Below are 21,535 nucleotides of genomic sequence, written 5' to 3'. Positions count from 1 at the left end.
TATGAATATAGAAAATATGGATTTATAGCACCAAATGCTGGAGCATGTTGAGGCAGAAGGAAGTAGGAGACACCTGCCAACCCACTTCATTTGTCCTAAAATGGAGCTCAGATTTCTGTGGGGACTAATCACTCAGATCTGGGACTTCGCACACAGCAGGGAAAGGATGGAAATTTCTATTCACTAGGGTGCAATCAGCAGTAATAGAAACGGCAACACACACAACAAAGTGCAAAGCAAGAAGCTATTTGCTATGGCAAGAGCCAAATTTCTCTGTTGTACTTGAACATGTTTATAATGACCAAGGAAAATCCTGAGACAACTGAAGATTGGCATCTACATATTTTTGTTGAACATCCAGCTATAAAATTACATTCCATTATTGCTAGTTGAAATGTGAAGTACTTAAATGAGATAGGTATGAATCTGTACTTGTGCAAAACTACTTCAAAAATTATTGACTTCCATTCCTGCAGTACAAGAAGGAAGATGATCTGATTTCCCCTTCCAATCTGTCCCATGCCCTGCCTTTGATTCTATCTTCTGAAAAGTTTTACTGACTAACAACCAATTTCACTCAACTTCTCCTGTAGTATATGGTGGCTGCTTTTTTAATGCATCACTTACTGTATTTCACAGATGCAGCTGTACAATAAAATAAAAAAATAAAAATAAAATACATATATTAAAAAAAATTTTGCTACTAAACTACAAAACTGGCTTCCTTAGAGAGGTGGTGGATGCCCCAGGCCTGTCAGTGTTTAAGAGGCATTTGGACAATGCCCTTAACAACACACTAACTTTTGGTCAGCCCTGAAGTGGTGGGGGAGTGGGACTGAATGATCACTGTAGGTCCCTTCCAACTGAATCAGTCATTTTTATTCTAATCCTGAGCAAGGAGCACTCAAAAGAGCACAGCCGTGGGCTTGAAAGCAGTGGTGCTTTTAAGACAGAAACAACAACAAAACAAAACCAATATAACAATTAAAATCAGACAGATGGAATGCAATCCAGTCTCAAATTATGCAAAGTTCACATGAACGTGTCCAAAAAGGTTTGTGCTCAAAACCAGTTGTAAAAATAAGTTTTAGCTAAGTTGGTATATATTTATGGAAGCTTTTAAAATCTTAGGAGGAATTACACTAAGACATTCTTGAAGTGAAGAACATTTATCAGTCTCTGTGTTTGTTTTCACACCATCTCTGTGAAAGCTTCAGAAAGGAAAAAAGCTCTCAACCACAGGATAAAAATAATTCTTTTTCTGGTATCCAACAGTCTTCTTTCCAGCTTGGTAAGAAACTTTCTGTTCAGCTTTAAATAAATAAAACTTTTATACAGTCTGTTTTTACTTTTGAACTCAAGATAAAAGGGTTATGCCATTTACACATATATCAAGTATTACAATTCATCAGTACACACTTCCCCAAATCATGCTACGTTGCAAAACTGGTGCACACGATTTGGAATCAAATAAATATTTGCTAACAGCCTCTCGTCTCTTCCACAAAACTCTCTTCCACAGAATTTTTTGGACCTCTATATATAAAAAGGATAGAACTGAGAACATTTTTAATTCTGAAACACTTGGAAACCAAAACAGCAACAATCACTGAAAGAACAACAGGCTGTACAGCAAAAAAACACCAGAAGATGGAAAGTATCAGGAACCCCTGAAATGCTACTTGAAACTACAAAGAAAGAGAAAAATGGTGTTTATCCCTGTGAGACAAAACATGAATCAAGAGTCTGAGCTACTGATGGCACTGAAGAGGAAAAAAGCCTTAAAACACAGAAGTCAGAAGATAAAAAGGATTCCAAAGGGGATTTTTCCAAAACATTTCCAGAATTAAAGACTTTCAAAAAAAACTACCTACCAACAAGAGTAAAACTTAGTTCTCTAAACTAATTCAAGCAAGAATTAAAAGGTAACATGACTTCAAAAACTGATTAGTTGTTTCCAAGCTTTTTTCAAATTCACACAGGCTTTTGCTACTGCACACACAAGACAGATTCTGTCAAGAACTCTACTTCATTTCCACACTGGTAGCACATTACGTACTTACAGAAAATTATTCTTAGATATTTCATACACCATATTTCAAAGAGAAAATATTTATATTATAAAATTAAATTGAATACTGAAAGGCTGAAAAAATGTGAAATGTGTAATTATTTGTTCAGCCTTCAACTGTGGATACACGACACAGCTGAGCAATGTATGAGCTTGCTGCCATGGATGAGTCCAACCCCCCACTCACCTCTGCCCCTGCTCCTGGCACACAGCCCTGCACCGTTCCTGCTACTGACTGATGCTCATCTGACTGCACAGAACTCAATGGCTCAGCAGAAAACTATTCACTTTGCTGCTCTAGATCAGAGAGCAGAACTGGTTCACAGCACTGTCCCACAGGAACTAAAGTATGGAGACCACTGAGAGCAGGCACTGGGGGGTACTAAAGCCCACCCCTCATCAGTGGCAGAAAACACTTGATCTGCTCCCCACACCTTCACCTATCCTCCTCCAGCACTGAACAACGTTGAATTTCTAAGGGGGGGGGGGAAGGAAGTCCCATCACCTCACACAACAGTACATATAGGAGACAGGATCCATTTCCTAACAAACCTTAACAGAAAGCTCCCTAACCCCAAAGCTTGAACTCTTCAATTCAACATAGAGGTTACACAATTTATCTTTTAAAGGTAACGTTTTAGTTTATTTAACTGTAATATGGATCAGGCTACAATTTCTTCCCTCTGTCCTTTTTTACAGTGAGTGTGGGTGGTGCTGCACAGTGCTCACTCCCCATCCTGCTTTGACATCCACAAACCCCCAATTTTAGAATATTTATGTTCAATTATTTCAGCATACAGACAGTTTTCCTGAAGAATACAAACACAAAATGGAAAACTGATTTCTAGAAATAAGCAGGATTTTTTAGCAAAGCTTGAATAGACTGTGACAGAATGAGAAGGAAGCACATTTCTAGGCTAAGGCTTCTGCTCTACTGAATTTCAAAGATCCACTTTGAAGTAGGTATTTAAAGCTGCTCAGAAGTTGCAAATACTCTAACAGCAAAAGGAGTTAGTGTGCTGAAATACTGGGATTGCTATCAGCAATGCCAAATAAATACTTTCATCTTATTCTTCTTCTGCATTAGCTGTAGAGAGGAGCAGAAACCCACTCATCCAGTCACTCCTCTGCTGCATATATCAAAATACTTTAAAGTAAAATGTGCTGCTGCTTCCAAAACCAATAATGCTGCTTTGACACTTGGCTAATGGACACCAAAAAAGAACAGCTGCTTTCCACATCTCCCTAGGGGAGTAATCGAGTTGCCTCAGAGCAGACATACAGAATTCTGTGAAAACATTAAGTAAGCAATCCAAAAGGCTAAATAAAGATCCCAACACAAGACTGAGGTATCCAAGCCAGCTTAGTTTTAAGCAAGATTTGGCAGCAGCAGTGCAGTTCTCGATGCAAGCTGATTTCACCTCTCAAGTACTTACTGCTGAGGCATTCACAACCCAAAACTTTCAGAGATAGGTGTTTCAGAGATCCTTCACCAGCAATCACAATAAAGGTGTGTACATACATACATATCCATACAACTGCTAGAATCTAATTGCAGCCAAGACAGCACCCATTCTGCAGTGCACAGCATCTTTGTCCCTGTGTCCTGAGATGCATTTAGACACACACAGCTACTGAACCAGCTATAAACATAAAACTTTTTTCCACTGCATGGTTTGGAAACTCAAGACAGAAGTTAACAATTTTCACTTGAATTAAAAACAAGTTAGTTAAGGTGAGTCAGAGAACTGCTGTAGGATCCCAAGAATGAGAAATAACAGAGACAGGGGATGAGTAGAAAAACCCTCAGCACCCATAGACTTTTACAGGAGCTTTCCCCTTGACCTGAAGTTAAAAAGCAGACTGAGCTCACACTTAACTGGACTGGGGAAAAAAAAAAAAAAAAAAAAGAACAGTAAAATTTTAATTCTCCTTCTGCTCTTATTTGGCTAATCATGTCTGCATGAGGATGGAGTCATAAAACTCACAGCACATTATTAAGGAAGTTAGAAGAATGGAAAGGTACGTTCATTCTATTGATGCATGCACAAACTCAGCAGTATAAGAACTATCTCTAAACAAACTTTTAACCATCATCTAGGTAAGTCACGCCTTACTTCTATCATACATGCATCTATAGCAAAGGTAGAACTTTCAGGGTAACTTAGTACATTTCATTTCTTGTGGTGACACAATATCCCTGTCAGACACAGCATAGGACTGAGATTCAGAACTATTCAAATTTTATATAAATCAGCCAATGCTCTGTTATTACTTGATGAACCACGTTTGTATTTTAAATTAATGTTAGACAGCCTGAACTCTGCTTAACTACAGACACTTTACAAGAGTAAGTTTTTACACCTAGAAAAGTTAGGCATTACCTGAAGTTTACTTTATGTTGTGTTTTGTCCATTAGAACATTTGACACGAAATTTTAAACGAGCAGAAGCCATGAAGTAAAATACTTCATTCAGTTGCTTCAACCAGAGCAGCATTTCTCAACTTTGAGGTCACAGCCACCAAAATTATTAAGGAGGGACTTTTGACATTTCAAAACAAAACCCAAAAATTAATAACTAAATTATTCATTTACCACAGCTTTCTAGCTGACAACTAGTAGCAGGAAGACACAAACATTTTTAATAGCAGTCAGTAACTAAAGACAGTTTTGATTTCTGCACTTGAGGAAAGCCCAGTCACCAAAATTTAAGAGAGCTGAGGAGCACTTGGTGAGGAGTAGAAAGATGAAAGAACATCAACGCAGAGAAGCCTAAACAGGGACCACATTTCCCAGATTTTTTTCAAGTGAACGAAGGACTGGCACACAGCAGCTTCCTCCTCACTCTGTGGCACATGAACAGACACAGCAGCACCAACCAGCTGCCTGCACACCCCTCGCTCTGCAAGGCCCTGGCTGTTCTGCCATCAGCTACAGCACATGGCTCTAGTCTTGGGCTTGGTCCTGTACCAACCACCTCCCACTGCAGCCCTCTCCAGTAAGGGACAAGTGAGAATAACCTCCAATTAATGACCTTCACTTTCTTCCCATAGTCCCACACGGCCAGAGACACGACTCTCGCTGCAATTCACTCTGAAGCTACTGATATAATGTCTCAGCTCTGCTACAGCTCTTCAGGCTGAGTCTTTAAATAGCCAACACAAAAAGCCCAGTTCAAACCACAGAAGTGTCCCCCTGGATCTTCCAGGGAGTTTAAAGTTCATAACCACAAACACTAAAAAATTGAACAGGACCAGCCAAGATGCCGTTCACGAACCAGTAAATAAATAAAATATGCAGTCACAGAGAATTATGTGTTCTTGAAGCCACTGTCACTTAGGGTGGCCAAAAAAAAAAAAAAAAAGGAAAAAAATCTAAAAACTGTCAGTTAACTAACGTATCACATGTTATATATTTATTTTTAAATCTCTTTCAATAAGTATGATTCTATGTAATAATTTGGTGAGTTAATGAAAAACATATTAAAAATAGCTCAAAATTATTAGAAAACTGACTTCCTAATTGAGTTAAAATGGGCACATGGAATTCTAAACAGACATGAAATGCACAGTCACTCCACAAATAAGGGGAATGAGCAAGATCAGCTGCTGACACGTTGCAAAGCTAATAGGCCACGTGCTGAAAACAAACAATTTCAAGATGCCTCAGTACAGAGCCCAGGAAACAAACCAAACAGCAGGAGTAACTGAGAACTGACAGCTATCTTATTCTATTTACAGGCTTGAAAGCTTGACTATTAAACATCAGAAAAGTCAAGCCTAAAATACATCAAATAATCCTGTTTCATGTTGTCTCCTGAAAGCTGAATAGTCACGACCACCTTGAGAGCAGCTATTTAAGATTTTCAGAAAGTGACACTTTTGGGTGTACAAACACAACATGTGATAAAAGTTGCTACAAAGATATGCATCGACTTTACCATGTTCAGCTCCTTAATATAACCATCCCTTACCTACAGAGCCATACAGGAAGATCCCAACATGCTTCTTCCTACATCCTTTCCAACAACTGCACCAATGAACTTCAATGGCATGTTGTAAAATAAGCAGAGATTTAAAAAGCGACAAATAAAAAAATACAAACCTCTAAAATATTTCCAGTTAGTTTTTCTACAACAAACAGACTGAAAATATGAAGTCTGCAAACAGCCTCTGGAGTCTGGTCATCTGAGTTACCACATTAAACATAGTTAAATTATAATTTTATATATATTTTATGTACTTTATAGAAGTATATCAAAAAGCAGCAACCTGTTATTCCTTCCATACATCTAAATATCTGTTCTCCAAATAAGGGAACAACCCAAATAAAAAACATTAACAGAAATCCCAGCTAGACTAAAAGCAAGGACAGAAAACTTTGTGGAGAGGAAAGGCCTAGCAGAAGATTTCAGTTCAAAATTAAAAGTCTTCATATGAGAAGAAAAATCTAAGAGGAATGAATGCAGGACAAAGGTTTTATGCAGTTCTGCACTCCTTGATCTTAAAATACACCATGAGGTGAAAAGGTGCTGATTTAATCACCTTGTTTCAATGAAGTCTTTCACTTCAACACGCACACACTCCTCTACCAGCATTTTTCACTCTGCTATGGAAGAACTTTAAAGACAGCAGAGAAACACACATAGAAGCAGATCTCTTTTCTGAACTGACCATCACAGTATTTTAATTCATCTGTGGCATCAAAATTAGAACTGAACCCACTTCCTATAAACAATACAATCAGAGGGTAAAAGAAAAATATTTTGTGTGCACGCAGCCTAACAACTTACTCAGATATTTACTAGCAATAATCCAGAGGTACAAAGACTGTTCTCAAAGGAAGAACTCCTATAAATGTGACAGCACTGAAATTCTCGCAGAAGTCTTATCTTTGAAACACAGTAATTCAAAAACTACAATTATTTCCACGGTCTTCACCATAAAAAGATATTCCAAATAATACACGTGCATATGCTAAATAGACTATCATAATTTGTAACCACAGCCTTCAGATCTCATTTTAAAAAAATTATATAAAAAACCCAGAGATTTTGCAAGCAGTTGTAGAAAAAGGCTTTCACTTTTCATTGATGTACCAGAAGCCTTTGCTTCAAGCCCCAGACCCCCACCTCCAGCAAGACACATTTCAAAGCTTTACAGTACAGCTCTCCCTCCAGCTGCCACCTGCTCCATCACATTCAACATCTGTGTTTTACCCCAAACTCATATATTTTATTGGTAATAGTAACTTGGAGCATAAGGACTGTGAAGCAAACTCAGTATTACAGGCAAATCAGTGTGATGGGTTGTGTGCCCTACACTCTTACTTCAGTCTTACCCATTCCCTCAATGTCCCATCAACTAAAGTGCAAATAAGTCCTTCAACATTCTCCCTAAAGATACACACAGACAAAACACAGTGGATGGGAAAAAAGCATGCAGTATGACTCAGGTCTTGTGTTCGATATTCCAATTTTATAATTACTTCTGTGCAAAACCCATCAATAAAAATTTTAAAAGGTTAATAAGAATGTGCAATTAAATGTAATTTCTTCCAGAATAATAACAACAGAAAGCTTTATAAAACACTTTGTACTTACATATGTTTATACCAGCAAAATAAAATATTCATTTTCAGTTCTTTCCTGCATTTTGGCATTCAATAAACCAAGGCATTTAACCTTGCAGAAACACACACTAAGAACTTCTCCTACTGCATTTTTAGCTATTGCTGTGCTCTGATATAAATAATGTGAAAAATAAGACTGACTGTTTTTTTCTTAAAGATAAAACACAAATGGGACTGTTTACAAATAAACCTATTAATCATCTTCCATTTTGCAGAACCTCCAGTAACTTTCAGTCACATCAAATTTTTTGTATGAAACTCTCCATTTCTAGAAGGTAACTGCTTACTATGCAATTTTTATAAAAAATAAGTTTAATTCACTTATAGTTTCTGAATTTTTAGCAATATGCATGTGCCAAGAAGCCTTTTTTTTTCCAAAAACTGAGCTCTTCCACATAACAGATTGAGACACATAGAGGCAATTAGATAGCTTTATTCTTCAGAGAATACATCTTCAAGTGCAAAAGGGTGACAAAAAACCTTTTCATTCTAGATTCATAACAAAAGCCATCAGCCTCTCTGAAAGTGCCTCATTTCCTTTAGCAGCCTCAGGAACTGCAAAAAAAAATACCCTCTTCAAGAACTGTCTGTCTCCAACATTGGCAAGTTTTATCACGGCTTTCAACAGAACGCCAACACAAGTTTAGGCAGATGAACAGCTTACACCCCTGAGCTTCCTCATACAAGTAACACTTCCACATTCAGCTTAAAGCACCAAAATCAGGCTTATGCACCAACTCTCCCTCAAAATGCATCAGTCCCTCACTACTGACTTCTGCTATAACTAGTCACCTTTTACCTTGGCCAGCTACTTTAGCTGTCTGAAGTCTCACAGACTGTTACCTCCAGCCCCTTAAAGAAAGTAAGTCACAAACAGATGGTCAGAGCAACATTTTACAACAAGATATAGATCTAATAACTAGGAAAAGGAAATAAAATGCCTTTAGGCACTGTAGTGTCAGTCTCTAGACATACACAAACAAAAAAAGAAAAACCAACCATAAAATCAAAAATGCAAAGAAAAGGGAAGCAGACTCATTCCAAAACTTTGTTCAAAGCCCACGCAGTAAATTCTGAGCTCAGAACAATAGGGCCTGGAGCCTTTGCTACACAGGAAGAAGACACCCTCAGATAGAGTTAATATTTGAGAAGGTCACAGAGACTGACACATACAAGAAGCTGCTCCTTAAAGCACTTCTGCCTTTGCTGTCTGTTGCCCAGGATGTAAAACCAGATCAGCTAAACAACTCAGGAAGTGTTGTATGAATGTCGCAGCACATACAAGCACATCCAGTCAGATTTTGGAGGCCCACAGAAAACAATGACCTGCTGTTCTGAATGGGATACAAACCCGGTGGAGAGAATCTATCTGCTCTCCTGACACATTCCCTTCTTTTCCTGAAATAGGAGTCAATTTTGCAGGATACTGAAAAAGCAAACATAGCTTCTAAAAACACTTCCTTCCAACACCTTAAAGAACACCTAAAACACACTTGACTGGCAACAAGTCAAGTGAAATAGAGTAAGGCATCTACTGCACTTGTAGCAGCGTTCTCCATGAGAACAACCCATCCTGCTACTCGGCAGAGATGTTCTAACACAGTCCCTGGGCATATACATTTTTACATTACTTTGAAAGTAAAGCACCATTTTTGGCTCAACAGCCCCACTAGGCATCATTTATTAGATCTGTGTAAGAAGACTTCCTGTCTTTGCAGCTTCCACCTGATCTACTGAACGGCAACAGAAACAGGACCCAGTGTAAAAAAAGGCTGTGACTCAAAGCCTGAAGAACCTCACTGTTGAGGCAGTTAAGCTTTGCTCAGTATCTCCAGTATCTCAACCACCAACTTCCTTCCACGCTCAGCAAAGACAAGTCACACCTGTCCCTCTCACAGGAAGTCATCAGTTTGCACTCCTGTGTTCAAGGCAATACCTTTAGATCTGATCAAAGCAGGTTTGAAGCTGTCATAGCTAATACAGTTAACTTGTGTGCAGAGTATCATATATGATGCAGTAATTACCAGGTTCTGTGCCTCTGACCTCATAGGAACATTTTGAAGATCAAGTTTTGATTTGAGGGTTTCAGTTTCTGGTTTCTAAATTAAATCCTACAGCAGACAAGGTAACAGAAAAACATATCAGGAATTTGTTCCTAACTTCAAAAGCAGAATCTGAAAATAACATATTAAAAAAAAAAAAATTGGTCTACTCAAATAAGCAACACCCTCACAAAAAATCTAATGTAGCATGACCTAAGTGAAGACTAAGGTAGTTCAAGAACTGGCTTAACCGCTGTGCTCAAAGGGTTGTAAGCAGCATTATAAAGCCCAGGAGGAAAACAGTCCCTACTGGATTAATCCAGACCTTGATATCTTGTGCCAGTACTGTTCAGCATCTTCATTAATTGCGTCATGGGACAGAGCAAACCCTCAGCAAGTTGGAGGTGACACAAAACTGGAAGGAGGGGTTGACACACCCCAGGGTTGTGCTGCCTGTGAGAGGGACCTTGAGACACAGCAGAAATGAGCCAACCTGGGGGACTCTTGAAGTCAACAGAGGGATGGGCAAAGCCCTGCACCTGAGAGGAATAACCCCATGAACCAGCATAGGCTGACAACCTTTTTCATGAGGTGTTTATACACACTGATGAGATCCCCCCTGAGCCTCTTCTCCAGCCTTCTCAGTCCCAGCAGTCTCTCCTCATAGCAAAGATCATACAACAGACTCATAGAATAGTTTCTGTCGGAATAGACCATTGAAGGCCATCTAGTCCAACCCCCCTGCAATGAGCAGGGACATCTTCAATTAGATCCAGTTATTCAAAGCCTCATCCAACCTGAATATCCTGACCTTGAATATTTTTAAGGATGGGACATCTGCCACCTCTCTGGGCAACCTGTTCCAGTCTCTCACCACCATCATCATAAAAAAATCTTCCTTATATCTAGACTGAATCTAATTGTCCAGAGAGACTGTGCTGCCTCCACCCTTGGAGACAGTCTGATAGTCCTGGGTAACCTGCTCTAATTGACCCTACTTGGAGCAGTGTCAGACTAGGCCCCTTCCAGCCTCAACTACTGTACAATTCCAACAATCAGTGGATGCACAAGTCATGTGAAAACATTTTCTTAACGACATTCCTTTACAGAAAACAAAGTTGAAGAAATTAGTCAAAATTAAGGCTGCATGTTGCATGTAACATTTTAGTATTTGACAAAGTTTCTGAATTACAACTCCTTAGTTACTCAGTTTTGTAGACATAAAATGTAACACATTCATTTTTCTTCTCCACAATATATAAAATGATAACCTGCATCTTCTCTGCAGTTACTGAACAAGGTATCACCAATATTATTCCTTGAAGTACTGGTCTTTCCTAATACTACTACTGTATATGCAACACCATGGTGACAGTTTTATCTTTAATCTCCAGCACCTAATACATTTGACAAAAAAAGTAACATCTACAGTTAGGTTTTAACTTGCAACCCTCATACCAACTAACTAGAGAAAATGGCATAAGCTAAATGAAAACCACGGTATTGAAACCCAGTATCTAAACACAAATATTTTAAGAACTTAGAATGAAAAAAACATTACATAGTTTGAACATACCTTTCTGCAATAATTTGATCTCTCCATTTTCTTTCTTGATTTCATTCATTATTTTATGCTTCTTCTTCTCTTTTTGCTTCTTTTCCCTTTCTTTAACTTTGTCTTTGATTTGAGCTGAAATGCAAATATTTCACAATTAAGTGGGAACAGAAAATTAATTGTCACATACATGCTTCATATTACTCTTATGTAAGCTCTATTAAGAGGATAAAAGGAGGAGTTACAAGAAAATCCCAGTACTTATAATATGAAAAGCTAATATTTATCTGTTGTATAATCCAACATAAGCTTCTTTAACTCACACAAGTTTTGTTTCTGTTATGTTAGAACTGTACACAACAACCCAGCAAATTAACTGTAAACAGTTAAAAATTTTTGCTTACTGCTATACCTTCTGCTCTCATTTTGCATCTGAAGTCAGCTCATTCCTTGAAATTCAAATTGCACGCATTACATAAGAATTGAGGGGAAAAAAAGACTATAATTTGCATTTTCCTGGGTGAACATCTACACTGGAAACCTCCTAACCTATCTACACATACTCTGAACTTAAAGGCTTTTGCAAGTATCTTGACATCATTTCTCAGCTAAAAATCTTTTACATTATGTTCACAGGCTACACTAACGCAGTCAGATGTAATTAATAAAAACACATGAAATGTGCTGTATTTGCACAGCCAGTGTAATTCTCTTGTGCTTCCCCTGCTTACCTACAATCAGCAACAGTTCACCTGAGTAGTCTCATTATTCATTTACTTTCTTGTCAAGTCACTCCATGTTTTTAAATCCCTGACACACAAAAGCAGAGCCTTTAGGCATGCTTTCTGCATGTAATATACCAGAACCATAGGAATTAATCATTTCAAAAGTCATCTTTTCAAGCCGAGTTTAGATTCACTTATGAGGCCAAGCATTTAGAGAAGTCAGATTTTACTAGGCTTATATGCACTGCAGCCAGCACTTCATGCCTCCTGTCTTGGCCTGAAGCCAGTACCTGCTCCAAGAGTATACTGAGCTTTTTAACCTCCACAGGGAAAGAGGAAATCTGATTTCAAGCTTCTACATAATGTTATGCTTCAGAATGCTTTCTCAGTAATATAGCTGAGACAATCCTGATGTTTTATTCATGGTGCTTGCTTTATAAACCCCAAGTGGAAGCAAAGAGAAATCCAATTACTCTTCCTTAAGCATCTGTATAAAATAGAAGCAGCAGGTATCTTCACTACTAACATATCAGAAATATTCCTCAGTTCCAGAAGGCTGTATAGAGTGGCCCCCAAACTACTCATGAAACATGTTAATAAAGGTGCAAGGAGTTGACAGTAATGCACATAAATGAATGCTTTAACAATGACTACACAGCATTCATACCTTTCCTTTTAGGAGCCTTCTAGTAAGGATACAGAAGTCAAACCCTCGCAGTTGTCAGGGCGAAGGGAAAAATGTATTTAAGGGAGAGTCTAAGAAAGTAAATAAAACCCATAAGAGATGGCAGTTGAGATATGCCTGTTGTCTATCCACAGATCAAGATAAGCATCGTGAAGAGAAGAGAAACTATGCTGGCACAAAAACAAGGAATCAGGTAGCTGTGCTTAAAGCTGTCGGTTTTAGCTTTAGTCATGTCCACAGTCATGTCCAAGAAAAACCTTCTAACAGCTCAGTGAGAAGAGGTGGATGACAAAGCAGATTTGTGTACAGCAGACCATGGAAACCAAACAAGTTTTCCTAAGCAACACAAACCTTTCTAGGAATAGGTTAAGCAGGCGTAAACCTTCCTCTCCAGTTTGTCTCTACCCAAAAAGGAATCCCTACGTTGTAAATCCCCTGCAACTCAAGAGAATGAAGTCAGAGATAAATTGTACAACAGGAGTTTAAGTAACACTCTGAAAGCAGACACTCAGCAAGTAAGCAGTAACACCAGGCTTGACTTATAACCTGTGCTGAATGCTCGACTCATCCAGGATTACAATTATCATGGGAAGACCTAGATTTTATCTCCACACTTTGGTATGGTTAAGAGGCACACTTGACTTGATATCACTTACAAACGAAAGAAAGACTGAAGAGCATATACAAATGCTGAGCCTTGCTGAGAGAGGACAAAAGACTGAAAGAATCCTTTACTGCCAGCTCATGAATAGCATCACAGGCCAATGAATCTTCCAGCTTTGTCAGAAGCAAAACATAAGGACTGAGAACAAGCCAAAACCTTTTCAAGAGCCTCTAGTTTATTTTCACATCTAGAAAGCAATTAGCAGAGTCAATGGTGAAACCTTCCAGACAAGAGAAACAATGGAAGCATCCTGTGACCTCCTCTAGCAACAGCCACAAGCATATCACACCTCAAGCCATTGCAAATGCAATGTAAATGAAGCTGAGGAAGGTTTGAAGTAGAGTTTACTTAACTGTTTCCCCTCTAGAAATTACAGTACTGTAACAAAACCAGTCAATAGTCTGAGGCAGGTAAAGAACAGTTGAGAATCCCAATTCAAACGTACAAATTTTCAGACTTCCTCTCTCAAAGCTCACAGAACAGATTAGCGATAGTACTTCTTAAAAAAAGACATAAATATTGAAATAAAGAAAAAATTTCATACACTAAAAAAATCTCTGTCAAAATCAGTCATTCCATGGATTAACACTTGAGCTTAATTCTCAGGCCAAATGTCTTCAGTTTACAAATATTAATATGTATTTTCTAATCTGCCTTGGAGAACTCAAACACGACTCTCAAAATTCTGCAGATTATTCTCCTCGGGGATAGAAATTGCATTTCACAGCATCCCTGGAATGCAGGGATAAAAATCAACCAAATTACTTTATTATTTTTTTTATTATTAACACAAGATCTACTGCAGCCTAGCTACGCCCGCTCTACAAAGTCTGTAAATTTAGAAGCATCCAACAGTCATTCTAGTCAATAAACACGATGGTAACATGCCTACAGCTCAGACACCTTACAAGGAAGGGCAAGTGCAATTCTCCAAGCACAGTCTCCAAAACTGCAGCCATCACACGATGCTGCCCAATAAAGCCAATGCAGCTCACTACAGGCCTAGAACTCTGAGACTTTCCAAAATGCCACAGACCAGTATCTCACCGAGTACCTTCTCTAAGGCAAGGTAACAATTCCCTTCAGCCACACAATTTCAGGCCAAATATCACTTTTTCAACCAAGAAACATGAAAATTCTTCACAATAATCCTGCTTTAAAATGAGTACTCCAACATTAAGCAATGTACAACCTACATGTCAGGGAATAAACAACCAACAAGTGAGGTTGGCAAGGGAAAACAAGAAAAACTTGTTCCACAGAAGTTATGAAAACCTGGAATGCTCTTGTACAGCTTTTTTGACGTTTACCAGTAGGAGCTACAACTGGTCTCCATTTCATTCACAGGGCAACAGGATCACAAAGTAGTAAAAAGTGAGAGATGTTTATGCTAAGCTTTCCATGTACATACAATATTCTGCAGTTAGCCTTCATCAATACTACTCCTAACAAATAAAAAAATAAAAAAAGCTTATTGAGCTTGTGAGGGAACAGGATGAAATGAGTCCTCAGGGAAGTCATGTATCCCAAATACTCAGACTTCCTATGCCTTTACATACCTCTAAAGACACTAAAAGCCAACAGCTTGAAATAATCTGTACCCCAGGGCAAAAATGAAAGAAATCTGTATCTTCATGAATTTTTGCCCCTATCAAAACCCACTTTTACTTTGTATAATTTTGACAGAGAGTTACACTGCTCAGGAAATAACTGGTAACAGACTAACCAGTTTGTAAATAGCCATTACCAGGGTTAGAAAAAAAAAAGAGAAATTCCAAGTACAGTAGGAATCAGCTATGCAAGTCCAGTAAGAGCTGGGCTCAAACCTTAGTTTTCAAGCTCTACTGCCTGGTGGGAGAAGTCTTTATTACTACGGAAGTATTTATAATTCTTCTGGCAAATTGACCCTGGCTGGACACCAGGTGCCCACCAAAGCCACACTATCACCTCCCTCCTCAGCTGGACATAGGAGAGAAAATACAACAAAAGGCTCATGGGTCAAGTTAAGGGCAGAGAGATCATACATAATACCAGTTACCATCATGGGCAAAAGAGACTCAACTTCGGGGAAAAAATTAATTTATTAGCAATCAAAAGTAGAGTGGGGTAATGAGAAATAAAAATTAAATGTAAAAACCATCTTCCCCCCCACCCCTCTCTTCTTTCCAGGCTTAACTCCATTCCCAGTTTTCTCTAATTCTTCTCCCTCGGTGACACAAGGGGACAGGGGATGGGGGTTGTGGTCAGTTCATCACACATTGCCTCTGCTGCTCCTTTCTTCTCCTCTCACTCTACCTCTGCTCCACTGTGGGGTCCCTCCCAGGAGAGACAGTACTCCACAAACCTCTCCAATGTGAGTCCTTCCCAAGGGCTACAGTTCTTCACAAACTGCCCCAATGATTAAGAGATTTCCAGATGTCTCATTCAAGTTCACAATATGAGTGTCACCACAAAGTCCATGTTCTTTGTTTTTGATGTCACAGAAACAATACACTCACTCATGAAAGAAATGCAGCAACAGTAGTATATTAAAATAAAAAGAGTGCTACATACAGATAGGAAGAGTTCTATTATGAAGAAGTGTTCTGCCTCATCTCCTAAAATGGCATCTGAAGAATGCTTTCGCTTTGCAATGACTCCACACAATTAACTGAATTAATTAAGAATTATATGCATACTTCCTTCTCAAATCCAAAAGCTTTTATTTTTTTCTGGATGTTGGGCTAAGTACATAAATAAAAGAAATTGATATATACTGTATTTATACGTTAAACAGCCATTTACAGCTAAAGGCTATAATCAAAGTCCTCTGTTTCCTAACTCCAGAGATGCCTTCTCGTAATGACTGCAGTGATTTCCTGCAGTAGTAAATAAAGGAATCCAAATTCACAGAACACACCAATCTGACTTCAGACATTTAATTAGATCTTTGCCTCAATTGCAAGCTTTCTACAGACAAAAAGGTAAACCCAGTACATGCTCTGTAGTGGATGGATTATGTGTCGTGGTCACTGTCAGATTGGAAAATTCACACCTTGAAGCCGATGCAAGAGCTCAAGCAAGTCCATTTCAGCACTGAAAGAGGCGAGATGTTCAACCCTGTCAGATGCCAAAAGCTGCAGCTGCTTTGCATCAGTTTTCCAGATGGTAATCCACATTAGTAGTCAGTCATAGATTATGTTCAAAGTATTCTGCCTCTCTCCTCTGTTTGATTTAAGGGCTGTCACTACATATGAGGCAAAATATTTACAGACTACTGCTAAGGGACATCATCAATATGGATAACACCAACAGCAGTGTAACTGAAAGGAAAGGGGGATAAGAAGGGGAGTACAAGAACATCAGTCACCATTCCTTCCATCAGCACTCTCTCATCACTTTAAACAAACACCCATAGAAATAAAACCTCAAGAAGCCATGTTTAACTGGTTATGCAGATACATGAAGCACATTTAAGACCACTATGTTAACAGCTTTGACACCTGCACTTTTATTAGGTCCTTCGAGGTACACTGCAAAGCAGGTTTCCTGACTTAATGAACACGAAAAAAAAACATATTTCCAAGATAAAAAAAAAAAACCACCCCCAAAAATGATAACTTTCATGTTCCAATAACCAGGAATATCTGGCTGACACCCCTTACAGTAATTTAGGTTTAAAATCCAAGATAAGACTAAAGAAATATTCTTATCAGGCGAGAACATTTCCCCAAGCTCTTCAGTGAATGGAAAGGAAGTCAGACCCCTTTCAGAGTGAAAATACTTCCAAGAAACTGAAATCCAATCTTTACAGTTCCCAATTCCTCCAAGCTTCACACTTCTAAGGAGACTTTCGACATGCAGAACTGAATGAGCCAAGTTTAAGCTCCAGCACTGGGGAGTTGCATCAGAAATCAGTAACAGAGAACGTGACAGCTGCAAACAAGGCCTTCACAAGAGGTTTCAGATCAGATGGTTCAGCCTCCTGATCCTGTGTCAACTAAGAAAAATTATTTCATATTCTAAAATCAGAGCAACCTTCTGCTGTGTAGATCACACATAAAGCTGGATTCTGGGGTACAGGAGGGACTTTGTTCTCCAGCTTAGAAGGAGAAAGATTTTGTTCTGCCTAGCAAAGCTTCCGGTTATCTGAAAAAGGCTCAGGGTCCCTCAGGAGAAAGATACACTGCTCCAAATTTATCTCAACAGCGGACACTTACAGTTAATGTCACTACCAGCTCTGAAAACTACACTCCATATACATCTCAAACATCTAAAGAAATCTGAGAAGTCCCTCTTCCTGTTGAATACCACACTTAAAACCCTAAACACTTGCTAGATATTGCTGCTTACAGTGGGGTATCTAAATAGAAATATATCAAAGAATTCATAAGAGAGTGATCAAGAGGCCTCACAAGCATGAAAACAACTGGTGAATTTAAGGAGTTCAGCAGAGGGAAGAGGGAAGTGAATTAAGCCACATAGTACCAAAACAAAAAAAAAAAAAGCAAAGGAAATGGAAGCTAACAGAAGGAGGATACATTTAGCACAAGAAAAAAAGACAACAAAAGCAGCAAGATTCATGGTCCCAGTTCTAAAGAAGGGAAAAAGAAGAAGATCCAAAGCTTTCTCCAACCTACTTTAGTAACACAGACTATGAAATGAGCATTCCACTGGATGCAAACCAAATTTAACAAGACCGAAAAGTGCAACTTCTTAAAAGCCAAAAACCCAGAAGTGTCATGCAACATAATGCAAGAGTTATTAGAAGAATCAGTGGGAAATGCTCACCTGAAATGTAATCTAATTTATCCTTCAAAGACAGCAGGAGAAAGACCTGGGGGAGGGGGGCAAAGGGAGAAACAAACTAATAGGAAAAACAAGAGTTACAGCACCATATACAGCTTTCCTGCTCATGGGGGAATCCCCATCCGCACGTTAAAGATACCAGCCCTCATTTTGCAACTGCTTGTACACTGAGGTAATCAGCAAATGGATCACTGAAGAAAAAAAGGAATTCTGTATACAGAAAGGGCAAGAAAATCAGAACTGATGGGTCATGCAACTGGATTACATCTTACAGCAAGCCTGCAGACCAAAACAAAAACTCTGGGCAGGTGTCCTCTGATGAAGTGGGGAGCGGCTGAGCTGAGCTTTGCACTGTTATGAAAACAATTTCAACTATGAACTGCTAGAGCAGACTATCAGTTAAACGACTAACTGAATCAGCATAGTCATAACCTGAAACAGCAATCACTTTTGTCAGATTCATACCACGTTTTAAAACAAAAATATTGCACAACTTCTAGTTCCACTATCAGAATGTACTTGACAAGTGAAATTTAAGCTTATTTTAAACAGCCTTGTATACAGAGGATAAACCATACATCTGGCAAAAGGTTCTTTCAGGTTCTGTGCATGCTAGATCATCATCTCAGAAGGGTTCACTGAACTCCATTCATTTGATGGAATCACAAGTTGTAAGGCTTGGTTATGACTCTGCAACTTGAAGGTCTTTGCAATAAATTAAAAGATCAGAGAAGTCTTTAAATGAAGACTTGTTCAAGGAAGAAAATATAACTATTTTGAAGAGCTTTAAACACATCATCCATCTTGGCTATAAGCAGGTTTAACATCTTCCTATCACTTAGGAAAGAAAGGTGCCTCAAAACTAGGCTCTCTTATCTAGCAATCATCCTTGCAAGCAAAGGACAAACATCAGCTCCTCTCATCAGCACTTCTGAATGCTAGGTGAAAAATCTTCTCACAACGTCCTCCTCAATATCCCTTATCATCATCACAGTAGATAAACTAGAATTAGGAAGATGCAATTGTTACTACTCCAAGTCTTATGATGATGATTTTGCAAGGCCAGATCTCTCACTCCACAGCACTGCACACCCTGATTCTCTGTATTACCCTGTCTACACTACAGACTCAGCAACCTCATGAGACAAATGTTGCCATTCTTCCCCTGATCCCCCTAGCTCTGCTCCTCATTTTCTCTAATACTGAGATCTGTGCAGGCCTTCACCAAGGTAAAGCTTTTTCTCCTGGCATCTCAACTGCCCTATGGAGCAGAGCAGGCACACAGCACCCTCCTCCCCAGTTACAGGCACCGACACTCTTATGGGGCAAAGCCAATTGTGAATTCCCCTCCATCCCGTGTACCCACCTGCAAGGCACCTCCCCTCTGGCTGCAAAGAGAAGGATGGATTTTTTCCATCTTCAAAGTCTCAAAACAACCACGGAACTCCTACTCATTCCACCTGCTTATCTCTTGGTATTTCTGCCTCTACACCTCTAGTGTCCTCTCTGGCACTATCTCCTTTCTGACAGGTGCAACACTGATACTTGTATCAGTTCTGAAAGCTATGAGAGAAAAACAATCAATACTCTTAATTCCATGTTGCTGCTCATTTTCCACTGCACCAAAACAAAAAAGGTTATTCAACTGCAGACTCCAGGAAGAACAGACTGCACTTGCCTGCATTAGGTCAATTTTTAGAGTGCATTTCCAGCTGCAGGGTGACAGCTTCTATGAACTCATCTCATTACACCTAGAGGGGCATATTTTTTCCTACTCCTCCACCCCTCACATATTCTGTGTGTGCAAACCTCTCAGCTACTTTAATTACACAAAGTCCTCTAAACTCACCCTGAAGTTGTAATTGTAGGCTGACTAAAATTTTCACTCTTCTTCCATCCTACCCTTCGCTAACCCTCCCTGCCTTTTCTACAGCACCGAAGTATAATATTTTTTGCCCCAAAACAAGATCAGAATCACCTTCCTCTTACACGGCTTTTGCTTTTCCTCCCTCTTTCATATCAGTTTCTCAAATTCATTCATTATATGCTGTAACCACAGTCCCTATGGTATCTCCTTCCAGTCTATGCCACAGTTTCAGTATTCCCAAGCACAAGCCCTGCATATTCTACCCTCCCACCCTAATATGTCATTCCTAGTTTTCCTCTGTGCTTAGGATTCTACATGCCTGCCCCCCAGCCATTCTTTTCTCCCTGCATCACAACTGCATTTCTCCCTTCCTCTCCGAAAAGTAAATTATTCACAGGATTAACAGCACAAACCTGTTCTTTAATCTACAGTCAAATACTGAACCACTTTTAAAAGGCTGGCTGCTCTTGGCAGAAGACACAGTGCATCCTTCACTTCCTTACAGCCTTCTCTGCAAAAATATAGTCTAATGAACATAAAGTTCTTAATTTATGAGAAACTATGCCACAAAATTTTAGGTATAGAAACTACTTCCTCTAAGCAGAAGTCTGGAGACTCAGATGCCAAACGCTGTTGAAAATTTATGTGTTGCATTAGGTAGGTTTTCACAAAATAAACGAGAGGTAAAAAGATCTGCTCTGAGTAATCAGCAACTAAAAAGTCAAGAACCTGTGTCTGTCAGCATTTAAGTTCCAAGAAAATACCCTTTCCAGATACAAGGTGCAGAATCTCCTCTTTAAAGACAAATCACAACAATTATTCAGTTGACACCATCACTGTCGATTTCTTTTACCAATGTGAAAAAACACTTCATTATTATACATTGTTACATACTGTCATTGTAATATGGTTCCCAGAGACTTATTAACATGACTGTGTAACACTGGTAGGACACTGTGGCAATCTTATTGAATATGGTTATTAATTACACAGTTTTACTAGAAGGATATTGGGTCAGCTTCTTAGCAGCTATCCTTGAAGACGAGAAGGCTTCACTAACATAATTTCTGAGCGTCATTTCTTAAGACTTTTTCCAAGTCCCCTTTTAACAGGAACAAGGAAAAATGCACTAAAATGGAATACTTGAAAGCACTGAAATGAGATAGTTAAAAACCACTTGTATACCACCAATCCAAATAATCTAAAAAAACCCAAAAACTAAAAGGTAAGTAAATCATACACCAAGATGTTCATGGAAATTAGTGGAAAATGCAGTAAGGCAGCCAGATAATATAATCAATAGACAAAAAGGCATATTGCTATTAATAAGATTTCTCTGCATGCTTGTCTGATCCTACAAACACAGGCCACAATCAAAATAACCTAAGTCTACACAACAGCTACAATCTATCTTTCCTTTGAAAGAAAGGAAACTTGCTTAAACTAGGTAATGGAGCACACGTTTCAAATTCTTCATATTTCAAAGTAAATGTAAAAGCATCAACA

The 21,535-nt window shown here is 38.8% G+C and overlaps 1 protein-coding gene across 2 annotated transcripts in view; it reads right to left on the bottom strand.

Annotated features, from left to right (window-relative positions):
• RSBN1L (round spermatid basic protein 1 like) overlaps positions 1 to 21,535 on the bottom strand; it is a 53,266-nt gene that overhangs the window by 30,312 nt on the left and 1,419 nt on the right. For both annotated transcript variants that reach the window (XM_027639945.1, XM_027639946.1), the window contains exon 2: positions 11,322 to 11,435. In XM_027639945.1, coding sequence (XP_027495746.1) covers positions 11,322 to 11,435 — 114 coding nt within the window. The remainder of the gene's footprint in view (positions 1 to 11,321; positions 11,436 to 21,535) is intronic.

Source organism: Corapipo altera, unplaced genomic scaffold (genome assembly GCF_003945725.1).
Source record: "Corapipo altera isolate COAL_440 unplaced genomic scaffold, ASM394572v1 1b, whole genome shotgun sequence".
NCBI classification, from domain to species: Eukaryota; Metazoa; Chordata; class Aves; order Passeriformes; family Pipridae; genus Corapipo; species Corapipo altera.
The sequence above is the reverse complement of the archived record's forward strand: the minus strand, read 5'-3'. Positions and strand labels throughout refer to the sequence as shown.